Source organism: Malus domestica, chromosome 04 (genome assembly GCF_042453785.1).
Source record: "Malus domestica chromosome 04, GDT2T_hap1".
Classification (NCBI taxonomy): domain Eukaryota; kingdom Viridiplantae; phylum Streptophyta; class Magnoliopsida; order Rosales; family Rosaceae; genus Malus; species Malus domestica.
In genome coordinates, this window is record NC_091664.1 from 18,305,750 (window position 1) to 18,319,633 (window position 13,884).

Genomic DNA, 13,884 nt, shown 5'->3' on the forward strand with positions numbered 1-13,884 from the left:
AAGCTATCATTCAGGCATCCTTTGTTTAGGTCGGTGTAATCGACACACATTCTCCACAAGATCTTTTAGAGCAGGAGACTTTCCTTGGTCGGATTCTTCTTAATAAGGATAACATTTGCTACCCATGTTGGATAATTGACTTCGCGGACGAAGCCTATGCCTTTGAGTTTTTCAACTTTTACCTTCATTGCCTCGTATCGTTTAACATCATAAGATCTTCGCTTCTGTCTCATTGACTTGGTCTTGGGGTCCATACTTAAGTGATGACAGATTATATCGGGAGAGATGCCTGGCATGTCCTCGTATGACCAGGTGAAGACCTTAGTGTTCTCTTGTAAAAAAGAGATCAATGCCAACCGAATGGGTGGTGACAAGGTGGTACTAATCTTCACCATGCGATCCAAATAATCTTTTGAGATAGAGACCTTCTCCAACTCTTCAGCGGGTTATGCTTGCTGGGTGAAAGAGTCATCTCGAGGATCGTCGGGTTAATTGTTGCCACCGTGAAGATCTAAGTTGGCTTCGTCTGGGCTGGTCTTTATGACTTGGTCATGTATATAAAGGATTTCCTTGGGCACTGGCAGGTGCTGTTGCTTGACCGAAATGTTGTAACATGATCGTGCACTAAGTTAATCTCCTCTGATGTAACCATTGCCATAGGGGGTTGGAAATTGCATCAACAACATATGTGTGGATACCATGGCCTTGAGATTATTGATGCATGTGCGTCCGAAGATGACATTGTATGTCGTTGGGCAATCAACCACCAGGAAGTTAGTGGTAATGGTAGCTGTGTAAGGGCATATACCAATGGTGAAAGGTAAGTGTAAGCTCCCAAAAGGTTGCACGATATCACCGGAGAAGCTTATCAGAGGGGAAATCGAGCGGTCGAGCAAGTGTTCAGCTACATTAAGTGCCTTGAAAGCTTCAACAAACATGATATTGACCGAAGCCCCCGTGTCTACCAGGATTCGTCGTACTTCAAAGTTGGCTATGTGAGCTTCCACGATTATTGGGTCGTTGTGAGGGTAGATGATACCTCTTTCTTCCTCAGGGTAGAAACATATTGGATCCCAGTTAGGCTTTTGATACTTACCTCCCCTGATGTCTTCCACGTGAAACACTTGGTGGCCAAACCTTAAAGCTCGTTCACTATTTTTCATGGCCCTGTTAGAAGATTTAGATATAGGTGTGCCACCACTTATGGCATATATCACATTTACCTAGCGTTGGTTACGATTACCCCTTGGAGGGTGAAGGAGGAATTGATCAATTTTTCCTTCACGTGCCAAAGCTTCAATATGATCTCGAAGGGTGATACACTTCTTGCCGTCATGTCCGTTATGCTCGTGGTAGCAACAAAACGTGCCCGTGTTCTTCGTGGGCTTGTAATCCGGGTGCCTTGGCTTTGGCTTCGGTATCAAGTGTGTTATGCTGGGGTAAATGGCCACACATGTGGCGTTCAAAGGTGTGTATGCCTCATACCTTGGGGTAGGGGCTGTCCTGACACGTGCTTGACCCACTATGTTGACTGCTTGGGGTCGGGGATTATCATGGAGATACCCTTGGTTATCGCGGTAGTGTCCCTTACTCCTTTTACTAAAATGAGACTGGTGAGGATATAAATCTTTCTTTTTTCCCTGAGATTGATATGTCTGTTGACTTGGCAAAGTTTTAAGTAAGGCAGAGGGAGGCACCGCTGCCTTTTGGAAGGTCGAGGTCTTCTCATTTGGTTGGATCTGGCTTCCACTCCCTACTTGCTGATAAGGGGTGGTTGTGGAGGGTTTCCCTTGATATGTCCTTGTCTCGGCGGAGGCATGGTTGTAAGCCTGTGCCATCACCTCAGAGTAAGTCTTCCAAGTGTTGACATTGATCATGTACTTGAAGAAACAATCACGTAGGCCTTGAGGGCGGTCTTGTCATCTGCCTCAGCGCAGTGAGAATACTTATGGCTGAAACGACCAGTATACTCTCGTAGTGACTCATTCGGCTTCTGGCGAATAGTGTACAAGTCATCTGCAGAATGCAAGCGATCGGTCTGAAAGATGTGTTGAGAGATAAATAGTTTCCTCAGTTCCTCAAATGAGTCTACTGTCTCAGGTGGAAGACGACAATACCAGTTTAGAGCTTCGCCAGAGAGGGTGGGGGGAAGAGAAGACATCGTTCTTCGTCAGTGTGCATCCGATATGCCATGGTGGACTCAAACAGGTTAAGGTGTTAATTGGGTCCTCCATTCCAGTATAGAGTTGTAAACCAAGCTTTTGTTTTGTCTTCGCTTGAAGGGGGTGTCGAGGATCCTCCTTGTGAGAGGGCCAGGCCTGGGTTGGTTCCAGTCAGGTATCTCGGCCTGACGTTCGGCCTTCAACTTGTTTACTTCCTTAAGGAGCTGTAGGACAAGGGGGTCTTAAGTGGAGTCATGTACCACTGAGATTTTCTTTCGTAAGTCTCCATCGCCTCTTGGAAGTAGGAAAGTTTGAGCAAGGGCGTGTGATTTTTCCTTGGACTCGCCGTACTGACTTCTAAGGCGAGTCTGTCGGAATACCTCAAAGTCCCCTGTACCTTCATGTTCCTCTAGGACATGTCGTTTTTTCCCTAGATTGGCAGCTGGCCTGGGTCATGGAAGGGGACCGAGTCTTTCATAAACCCTTGAGTTATTGATCTTTGAGCATATGTGGAGGGGATTCTCTTGACGTTGCTTTAGGAAGTCTCGGCAGTCACGATAAACGGCTTTCGATCCTTCCAACCCTTCTGCAAGGAGGTTTCTTCCTCCATTTCTCCTGTTTCGGGTTGAAGCAGCTGGGTTGAGAGAAGTCTTATGTTGATCAATGTTTTGATGATTAGCTCGCTCCTCATCACGGATACCTATATCAAAGGAAGGTGACCCTCCGTGTTAGGGGGCACCCAGATGATGGTTGATGTCCACAAGGGCAACAAGCTCACGTGTTTGAGTACGCATAGTTTCATGGAGCGTCTCAAAAAGCTTCTCATACTGCTCATGGAAGACCTCATTCTTCATTGCTATCTTGTTGTTTTGAGCTTCTAGCTCATCGACTTTAGCTTGAAGAGCAACCCTCTTTCCTTCCTTCTTTCGTTGCTTCGCACTAGGTGCAAGATGGGTGTCATTCTGTGTGATGTGGCTTCCTTCACTCCCCATGTTAGAGAGGGATACGTGGTCAAAAGAGAGTGTACGAATGGTGGAAACCAGCTTGACAAAGCTGAAGAGAGTGGGAATAAGTGTCGTTCCCACAGACGGCGCCAAATGTTGATGCACAAAATCAGTGAGGACTTTGGTACAACAGAAAATATTAAGTTTGTGACCTTCGCTAGATTGCTCCGGTCACTGGTGTGGATAAGTATGTAAATGGATAGAGACAGGGAAGCAAACATAAGATGTACGTGGTTCACCCAGATTGGCTATGTCCACGGAGTAGAGGAGTTCTCATTAATTATGAAGGGTTTACACAAGTACATAGGTTCAAGCTCTCCTTTAGTGAGTACAAGTGAATGATTTAGTACAAATGACATTAGGAAATATTGTGAGAGAATGATCTCTATTTATAGAAGAGAGTTTCTAGTTTCATTCTGACATTGACACGTGTCGTGTTGTGAATGGCTTCTGATGTTAACACGTGTCACGTTATGATTGGCTTCTGATGTCGACACATGTTGCGCTTTGATTGGCCTCCTGGTTGGAGGGAAACTCTTCTAGGTCCTTGACGGTATAACGTTGACTGATGCTCAGTAGTTTTGGGATTGGTCAAGTATGGTACAAACATACCTGAGTAGTATGTTTCAAGGAAACTATACTTGTTTTACGGCGAGGGGTTAGTATTTTCAAAGTTAAAGGTTTTCTTATAAGCATTGTTTTGCTGACCCACTTAACTTTGTTTTTCGCCATTCCAGGACCTAGTTAGCTGTACTATTTGTGGCACTCGAGGAATCTCGGCAGTTCTGACATTTCCTTCTGTTTAGACGTACGAACTTATAAGTATTATGTAATAAGTGTACTTTGGTTGTTTTGACTACTCTTCTATAGTCTCACTGTCTATTACGCTCTGAATAATTGTAGTAGGTTCAACTCACGATTGCACACTTTTTCACTGTTTAGTTCTAATTAGTTTTAATTTTATTCACTTTTGCATCACTTACCCTTATGGTTACGTCACCTCACAGTGATGGCCAGCATGCTTCGACCTTTCCAGGTCGGGGTGTGTCAGTTGAAGACCCATTGGCTCTTTGAAATGCATTGAGAGATAGGTATAACCACTAGCAAACAATGATTTTCCCAAGAAATGGTTATGGTTGGACACATCTGCAATCCAAGATTTTAAGTCAGTCGCTAGTATAATTCTGCAATGTTTATAATCAACTCGAACATAAAACTTTGTGGGGAAGAATATCACTAAAGTAGACATGTTGGATAAATTAGTATAATTCTGCAATGTTTATAATCAATTCGAACATAAAACTTTGTGGGGAAGAATATCACTAAAGTAGACATGCTGGATAAATTAGGGATAATACCAATCTCTCCCTCTCTTTACCTGCATTCATTGTCTCATATAGTTACTAAAACAAAAAGTGTGATATATTGCTCTCGTTTCACTTCGATCTCTTCTCTAGCAAAGATTCTCTCTGTCACTTTTGCCTATTTAACACTAATCACGCACTATACAAAATTATTCATCTTTTTGAGATTCAAAAGTCAATGATGCAAATTGTAGGATGGTCTTCTAGTAACATTCTTAACGGTTAATTGTATGATGTTGACATGTATAACTCACATGTTAACATAGCATTCTCTAAGTTCGAACAAAAGGGAAAAGGTGATGCTATCCATACACCTAATTTTACCTCTCATATGATTTTTCTAAAAACTTGTATTTCACTTTAAGTTCGGTTGAATATGAACATAGGGCAAAAGGAAAGGTAGGGCTGGTTTGGTATTGCTGTGCTTTGAAAAAAAGCTGATGTGAGAATAAGCGGCTGTGAAATAAATCAGCAGAGTGTTTGGTAAACTTTTTTGTAAAAGTGCTTTTGGAAAAGAAAAAAAAACAGTTTGATAATTAGTCTTTTCATTAAAGGAGCACTGTAGCTCCATGTGCTTTGAAAAAAAGCCAATTTTCTAAAGCTGCAAATAGCAGCTTCAGCTTTTTCCTTTTATTTCAGCTTATTCTCACAGCAGCTTCCAAAATAAGTCCTTTTTTTTCAGTTTACCAAACATCTAAAACTCTCACAGCTTTTTTTCATGGGTGTTTTTTTTTAAGCACCTCACTTCCAAACCACCCCGTAGTCTACTTGTTCAACAGACTTCTCAATTTTCGACCAAACAAAGAAGATCATAAACAAAAACTGACAAATTTTTTACTATCGAATCAAATTAAGAAAATTAATAGACAAACAAATTAGAAATTCAATTACCTTAGCAACTAAGAAACTAAGGAAAAGAGTAGGTAACCCGTCACCCTCACCCCAATCGAAAAAAGAAAAGTAAAAATTAGAGGTCAAGAATTGTTGGCACTAGAAATATCTGGGCCGTTCGCTTCACCTGCTTTTCCCGTCCACACGTTCCTCGTCCTCTCCGGAATCCTACTAGGAAATAGGATTTATAGTCGGTTTATCTTCCCTATATAAACTCCTCTCGCCCTCTTCTCCTCCTCGCAATTCTCTCAAACAATTTCTAAGTCGTTCCCAAATCTCTCTCAAATCGCTCTTTCGAAACCTTCTCGAATTTCAATTCCTCTTTTCTGAAATCATGCAGATCTTTGTGAAAACCCTAACGGGGAAGACCATCACCTTGGAAGTCGAGAGCTCCGATACCATCGACAACGTTAAGGCTAAGATCCAAGATAAGGAGGGCATCCCTCCCGATCAGCAGCGTCTCATATTCGCCGGAAAGCAGCTTGAGGACGGCCGGACCCTCGCCGATTATAACATCCAGAAGGAATCGACCCTCCATCTGGTGCTTCGTCTCAGGGGAGGTATGCAGATCTTCGTCAAAACCCTAACCGGGAAGACGATCACCCTCGAAGTCGAGAGTTCCGACACGATCGATAATGTTAAGGCCAAGATCCAGGATAAGGAGGGAATTCCCCCTGACCAGCAGAGACTTATCTTCGCCGGCAAGCAATTGGAGGACGGCCGCACCCTAGCCGACTATAACATCCAGAAGGAGTCGACTCTCCACTTGGTTCTCCGATTGAGAGGAGGTATGCAGATTTTTGTCAAAACCCTAACGGGGAAGACAATTACTCTGGAGGTCGAGAGCTCTGATACCATCGATAACGTGAAGGCCAAGATCCAGGATAAGGAGGGTATTCCCCCGGATCAGCAGCGGTTGATCTTCGCTGGCAAGCAATTGGAAGATGGCAGGACTCTGGCGGATTACAATATCCAGAAGGAGTCGACTCTCCACTTGGTGCTGCGATTGAGGGGTGGTATGCAAATTTTCGTGAAGACCCTAACAGGGAAGACAATTACCCTGGAGGTCGAGAGTTCCGATACGATTGATAACGTGAAAGCAAAAATTCAAGACAAGGAGGGTATTCCTCCAGATCAGCAGAGATTGATCTTTGCCGGTAAGCAATTGGAAGATGGCAGGACTCTGGCGGATTACAACATCCAAAAGGAGTCAACTTTGCATTTGGTCCTTCGATTGAGGGGTGGTATGCAGATTTTTGTGAAGACTCTTACCGGAAAGACCATCACTCTGGAAGTTGAAAGCTCGGATACGATTGACAACGTGAAGGCGAAGATTCAAGACAAGGAGGGTATTCCTCCTGATCAGCAAAGGCTTATCTTTGCTGGGAAACAATTGGAGGACGGCAGGACCTTGGCGGATTACAACATCCAGAAGGAGTCGACTCTTCATCTTGTGCTCAGGCTTCGTGGTGGTATGCAGATATTTGTGAAGACACTGACAGGAAAGACGATCACTCTGGAGGTTGAGAGCTCTGACACTATTGACAACGTGAAAGCTAAGATTCAGGACAAGGAGGGTATCCCACCGGACCAGCAGAGATTGATCTTTGCTGGGAAACAGCTCGAGGATGGTCGTACCCTTGCCGATTATAATATTCAGAAAGAGTCTACCCTCCACCTTGTCCTTCGTCTTCGTGGTGGTGATTTCTGATGCAGAACTTTGTTATGTTTTAGTTGTTTCCTTTTTGTGTTAAGGTGTTGAATGATGGTGGTGTTTTTTGTTGATTGGCAAGTTTGCCGTGTTCTGTTTTTGGGGTTTGTGGGTGGTGGTGTTATCATTTTCTAATTTGTCAAAACTCAGTTTGGAATGAATGAATAATAATCTTAGTTCTGTAAACTCACATGGGAGTCCCCTTTCTTTCTAACTATTATGTGGTGTATAACTTTATCTTGGTTCTTCTTGGTGAACTTTGAACCAAACTTTTCTTCAAAAGCGGCTGTGACAGCGTGAATTGTGAATTGATCATTCTTATTTCAAAGAGGAGTTATTGGATAACTGCTAACATTTTACTTGCTGTTTCTAAACGCGTAGCTTTGCAGTACACAGATTGAAACATCCCTTGTGTGCTATAATTTTATTTTGGAGTCATAAAAATGTAATCTTATGCAGTTTCTGTCCCTTTCTCAAGAGTCTACCCCCGTCTTTGTTTTTGTTTCTCTCGTTTTGTTATTGTGGTGATGATGGTGTTGTGATAGTGTTGATTTGTCAATAAACCAATTTAGTATGTTCCATTTGTGGGTTTGTGGCTGGTTTCTTTTATCTTCTATAAATCTCAGTTTGACAGTGAATCAGTAATTTTTGGTTCTGTTAACTTCATGTGCTTCCCTTTCTTTCCATTTGTGTTGTGGATGCAAAGTTGCTTAGTTTTCCTTAATAATTTCCTTCTTTCAATGTTTTTGTACGTGTTCTGCTTTGTGATCCTTTGAACTGGTGAAACATGGAACAAATTTTTCTTCTGAAAGTCGATTAGTCTGTTCCTATGCATGTGGTCATTGTTTGTTTGCATTTCTCAAGAATATTTTTTGTCATGTTAATGAACAGAAGCAGCTGACATTGCCTTTCATGCTATATATGTATATTATGGTGAGAGTTCTGTGAATTAGTAATTCAAATGTTCAAATCATGGCTAGTAAATTCCTTCAATATGGGTTGTTTTGATTGTATAGTGTGAGTAAATTCCTTCAATATGGGATGTTTTGATTGTATATTGTCAGTAAATTCTCATTGCATATCTATGCCTGGTTGTGTTTTCTTCTGCCATGTCTGTTGTTGACCGGATATATTGGACTATAGGCCATTCTGTGCAGGCCGCTTTTCATTATGCAGCGTGCACACCAGCATTGACGGTATAGTGAGAGTTTATTAATGCTTTAGATTTGCAACACTTTTTCTTGTCTTGCTATGATGCTTGTGCTCATGATTGAACGTGTGCTATAGTTTTATTTCGAGTTGTTAAATGCTGGGACATAGCATGTTACGTATACTTAGTGCCCCCAACCTTGGTCATTTGTGATTCTGTTGTCGTTGCAGATGAAAGCGTCTTCCTCTTCAATTATTGTGTGTGATTTTACTTGGGGAAACCTTAAGACTGAAGAAGTCTGGTTGCGTGAGTTGCTTGTCAACATTGTTGATATTCTTATCTTAGGTAACAGTAGAGGTTGCATTTCATGGTGTACACAGGCAGTCTAAGTTATGTGTATCTGTGATCTATCTATATGGTGTGCTGGGTTATTGTTGGTGAGTTTGGTGGTGGTTTGCACTCCTATTGTTTATACTGTTATCGGATGGATCAATAACCCTGGTATTTAGGAGTTCGGATATGTGCAATAGGTATCTACTGGTTTCGCTAGACGTAGATTGGAGAGATACACAGGTCCGTCTGTTGGCGTGGCGGGTGTTAGGGAGCAGTTGTGACATGGTAGGTCACTGTTTTTATATTTTGTGATGATTTCTGATTTAGTAATTTAATTCATTTCATCAAGCCCGTTGCACTTTGATTTCTATCGATTCTTTGGATTATTAAAACTGCGTTCCAATGAGAAGCCTATGAAATGCATTCGTTTTATGGTCAAAGCAAAAACATTAGATAACGGAGTATGGTGGGCAAACTTTCTTATTTACTGTTTATAGTTGCCTTATTTCAAAGGTTTTGGTTGACCAGGTGAATGTTGAACCGGTGAAGTATGCACCAAAATTTTCTTGTTTATTGCATACTATTCCACTTCTAGTTGGTTCCGTTCAATTGCTCATCAACATTACTGGTTGTGGTTGGGTTCTTATAGCTTCTAATTACCAAACCTCAGATTGGTATGTCCGAAGTTTTCAATTCTGTAAACTTCCCTTTCCTTACAATTGTTTTTGTGGATGCAAATTTGCTTCTTTTTTCGTTAATATGTTCTGCTTAGTGAATCTTGAACTGCTCAATTATGCACCAAATTTGTCTTTTATAAGGCAATATACCCTATTCCTTTTCTGCTTGTGAGATTACTGGTTTTTTAATTGTTAATGTGCTAGGTTGGGCATGGTTTGATTCGGTGCGGTTTTGAGTGAAATCGAAAACCGAAGCCGCAATTTTTTGCAGTTCAGTTCGGTACAGTTTTGAAGCCAAAACTGAAATGAAACCAAATTGTTTGGTTCGGTTCGGTACGATTTTAAACGGTTTTGGTTTGGTTTCAAACCATTTACATACAAAATGAAAAAAAATCTCTGTCTTCCTCTCCCTCTCCCCTCTCTAAACGCCTTTTTCATTTCCCGAGTCAATTTCTATTTGCCTCGTCATTTGGCCTCTCAAAGGAGTCACCTGTAGAAGAGCGAGCAATCCCACTATACTTCTTAGATTCTTCATTCTTGACTGAAACGTAAGTTATAACTCTATATTAGAGACACAAAATATTAAACAAAGCATACACACGCTAAGAGAGACAAAGTCTGCAAGTATTAGAAAAGGCCTAACCAAATCAGATAGACAGTGACTCAACAAATAACAATAAAACAAATTGATACACTTACCATTTCGTATCAAAATAAACTAATTATTACAAATTAAGGTACACTAGTCAATATCTATTACCATTTCACATTCATCACCCCAAAAAAATCAATATTGAAGCCTTCAGTACCATGCCCAGAACCTACCATCGACGTCTAAAAAAAGTAATAATTGCCCAAATAGAGCAATTGAGATTTGAGGACAAAAATCATACGTATCTGAATCTGATTTACGTACATACATACACATGAATTTTTATTATGAAAATGTTTTGGAGAATTTATCATTAATAGCCAAAACTTAACCCTATTTTTATAAATGTCAGGTTTTATAAAAAAATTCAAATATGACAGAACACTCATGCAAAAGTACCCAAATACTCTCAAATTTTGACCCTCAAATGCAGAAGCTGCTATCTGTGTTGTGTTCATTGAATGCAAAGCCATTGTTCTACTATCCAGGGAAGAACTTCATGCGGAAAAAACCCAGAACCTTGTAGGATTCATAATATTTCTTATTTATTTTTAAGAACATTTAAAATACAAACTACAGTTTAGCCAAAATTGTGAAAAGGATATGGATTTGTTGGGTGTTGCTCAAATCAAAATTGTGTTTGATGTCTTGAGATGAAATGGACTTTTCACTTCTGTGCTTTCAAACATGGGAGCATTTTTGCTCACCACCATAAACTATGGTGTATGCACACCATACACCTAACCAATTAACACGTGTCATTTCACTTAATCATGGTTAATTTTTTTCAAAATTGAAAAACTAACATTTAATGTGAAAGTTAATTAGAATTAGGTGAAAGGACATGTGTCAATTGATTAGGTGTATGGTGAGCATACACCATAATTATTATGGTGAGCAAAAATGCTCCCTTCAAACAGAAAGGTAGAGATACATGTTTATAAAAGGAGAATCAATGATCTTGATTAAGAGTATATTATTAGTAAAAATAATTACAATTGAAAAATAAATAAATAGGAATTTTGAGAGAGAGAAGTTGAAGACAATTCAATAAATGTGGGCAAAGCATCGCTTGATAAAATTATATCCATGGTAATTTCGAGAAGACGACCTTTGAATTTAGAAGTTTGCTTGGCAATTGGTGTGCTGCCCCACTGTTTTCTCCTCCTCTCTGGGTTTTGGTTTTGGGTGTAATTGAGTTAAATAATAAGGGTGTTTGTGTCTATTTAAGTAAATTTTTTTATATATTTGAAATTTTTTATAAAAATTGATATTTATGAAATTAATGAGTAAATTTTGGCTATCAATGATAATAACCCAATGTTTTGTCCCCAATGCCAAATGAGACCATGAGTAGCACTGCGCAGGAAACAACTAATTAAATGTATGGAGTGTAACAAACAACTAATTAAAACATAACATCTAATATGGATATTTAATTAAAGGTTCTTTTAATATTTGTGGTGCTGTTTGATTTCGGTGCGGTTTTCAAAAACCAAAACTGAAACCAAACTGTTTTCCTACACTATGGTGCGGTTTCAAATTGGAACCCTTTTAAACCTACAAAACCAAACTGTTTGGTGGGGTTCGATTTGGTTTGTGTTTCGATTTTGGTTTTCGGTTCCAAGTGTAGTATGCTATAATTTTATTATGGAGTCATCAAGAAGCTAAATTGCTAGTTTGAGGCTTCTGTAGAAATTCGATTCCTTTAGATACCGTTCCAGTTGGAAGCCTAAATGCATATCAATTTATCAGGAATTTGACAGAATATGGTTTGAGCTACCTTAAGCCTTTTCTCTACCCATACATGTTTTCTACTTAGCATCGCATCTCTAGCTTAAACATAAGTGGTGGTATCTTTGACTGGGTTAAACCGGCAAATTCAATGCCTCCGCGACCTTTCTTCTTTAATTATTTACTGGATGTGTTCTCACTTTAGGAACCTTGAACTGGGAAGGAGCCAACTGGCAATATAGTTTTGTTCTTTAGAAAATCGAGCCCATCATGTTCTGATCATAAGCTTTGGTTGTGTGTGAATTGATCATGTACTTTGCCGATTTTCTCTTATCTTCGGGAGAACAAGTAATTAGGAAACAGTGGTTTTCCTTTCGTGGTGTTGACATGGTGCGGAAGTTTTGCGAATCAATGTTTATTCTGTTCGAGTTGTAGGTGTTATTGTTGACTAGTTGTGGTTGTGGTTTTCACTCCCATTTAGTCTAAGTTTAGGGGGTAGGATATGTACAGCAGGTACACTAGTTCTGCTAAACGATGGAGAGGAATTTAAAGCAGCTTTAAATGGGCAGTAGTGAATTTTGGCCTCGTTTGGAATCTGGATTGGAATGGATAGAACACTAAATTAAGGCATGTTGAAGCGAGAAATGAAATAATTATGTCCAACAGGTAGAAGACATGAAGAAAATTATTCATTCCAATCCCATCCAAAATGGTAGGATTAGAATAAATGAGTTTCCTGTTGGAAGTTCAAATCAAATACAGTAGCCGAAAGTAGTGGAACACTTTTCAAAAATGGTTGGAACACTTTTCAGAAAATGATGAAACTATTTTTAGAAAAGCTGCATGTATGTGTGCATCAAAAAGGTGGTGCATGTGTGAAAGGGTGTAAAGATGGTAAATACCATCATTGATTGCATGTGTGTGTGTAATTTTGTTTATTAAAAAAAACCACTTGTGTGGTTCTTTTGTTTTTGCAAGTATAAGAAAGCCTTCCCGTAAGGCTCTTTGTAATTCCCATTCTCATTTTTAGCTTGTAACCTTTAAGAGTTATAAACTCTTGTAATATTTCAAAGTGTGTTGTTATTAACAAGCTTGCTACTTCTTTCCTTTCGTTTGTCCAATTTTATTGAGAGTGATAATGAGAGGTGTGATAAAATTAGAAAACTTATCACTCACATATTTTTGGTATTGAGTTAGTAAACTTTGAAATACCAACAATTGGTATCAGAGCTAGATTACCTTTCTGGCAAGTGCAGTAGCTATGGCATTTAACTTAGTGCAGCTATAGGTTCTCACATTGAAGAAAGAAAATTATGAAAGATGGTGCATCCAGTTCAAAGCATTATTTGGATCACAGGACCTATGGGAAGTTGTCAGTAATGGGTATGATGAACCGACTATTGAGCAGAAGCTGTCTACACTGCAAATCAAAGAAATACTCTCCAGGACTTACGAAAGAAGGACAAGAAGGGGCTATATCTTCTATATCAAGGATTAGAAGATTCAACATTTAAGAAGATTGCAGAAGCAACAACTAGCAAGCAAGTTTAGGACACTATGAGCACAATTTACCAAGGAGTAGATCGAGTAAAAAGAGTTCGGCTTCAATCATTAAGAGCAGATTTTGAGGCTGCTCATATGAAAGAAGGAGAAAACATTTCAGACTACTACTCTCGACTACTTGTAATTGTGAATCAAATGAAAAGGAATGGCGAGAGGATTGACGATGTTCGTGTCATGGAGGAATCCAAGAATTTGGAGACAATGAGTGTAGAGGAACTGCTAGGATCCCTCCTAGTTCATGAACAACGCATTCAGAAGAATGCAAGCCCCACAACGCTAGTGCAAGCTTTGGAGTCAAAGTTGAATATTGACAAACCAAATGGAGGTCGTGGATAGTGAAATTCACGTCGTGAAAGCTCATCCAACCGTAGCTGAGGACGAGGTCGAGGAAGAGGTCTAGTGTCACAAAACTGAGGTCAATCTCAAAAGTGAAGATCTACTCGAGGAAAGGCTCATATCCAGTGTCACAGTTGCAAGCAATATGGACATTATGCCAATGAATGTTGATATAAAAATGGTGAGCATGTCAACATGGCAGAATCAAGTGGAAATGTTGGTGAGGAATTTATAGTCTTACTAGCACACCATGATATTAGTAGCCAACAAGATGTTTGGTATTTGGACTCTGGTGCAAGCAACCACA

At 39.9% G+C, this 13,884-nt stretch overlaps 2 protein-coding genes across 2 annotated transcripts; both read left to right on the forward strand.

Moving 5' to 3' along the window:
- The first annotated feature begins 5,530 nt into the window (after positions 1–5,530).
- Positions 5,531–7,318, forward strand: LOC103433278 (polyubiquitin). Its single transcript, XM_008371523.4, has one exon. It carries the CDS (start codon positions 5,756–5,758, stop codon positions 7,130–7,132), a length of 1,377 nt encoding a protein of 458 aa, XP_008369745.2. The 5' UTR covers positions 5,531–5,755; the 3' UTR covers positions 7,133–7,318.
- Positions 7,319–13,235: 5,917 nt separating this feature from the next.
- On the forward strand, positions 13,236–13,577 carry LOC139195033 (uncharacterized). The gene has a single exon (XM_070820212.1). It carries the CDS (start codon positions 13,236–13,238, stop codon positions 13,575–13,577), a length of 342 nt encoding a protein of 113 aa, XP_070676313.1.
- The last annotated feature ends 307 nt before the right edge of the window (positions 13,578–13,884 follow it).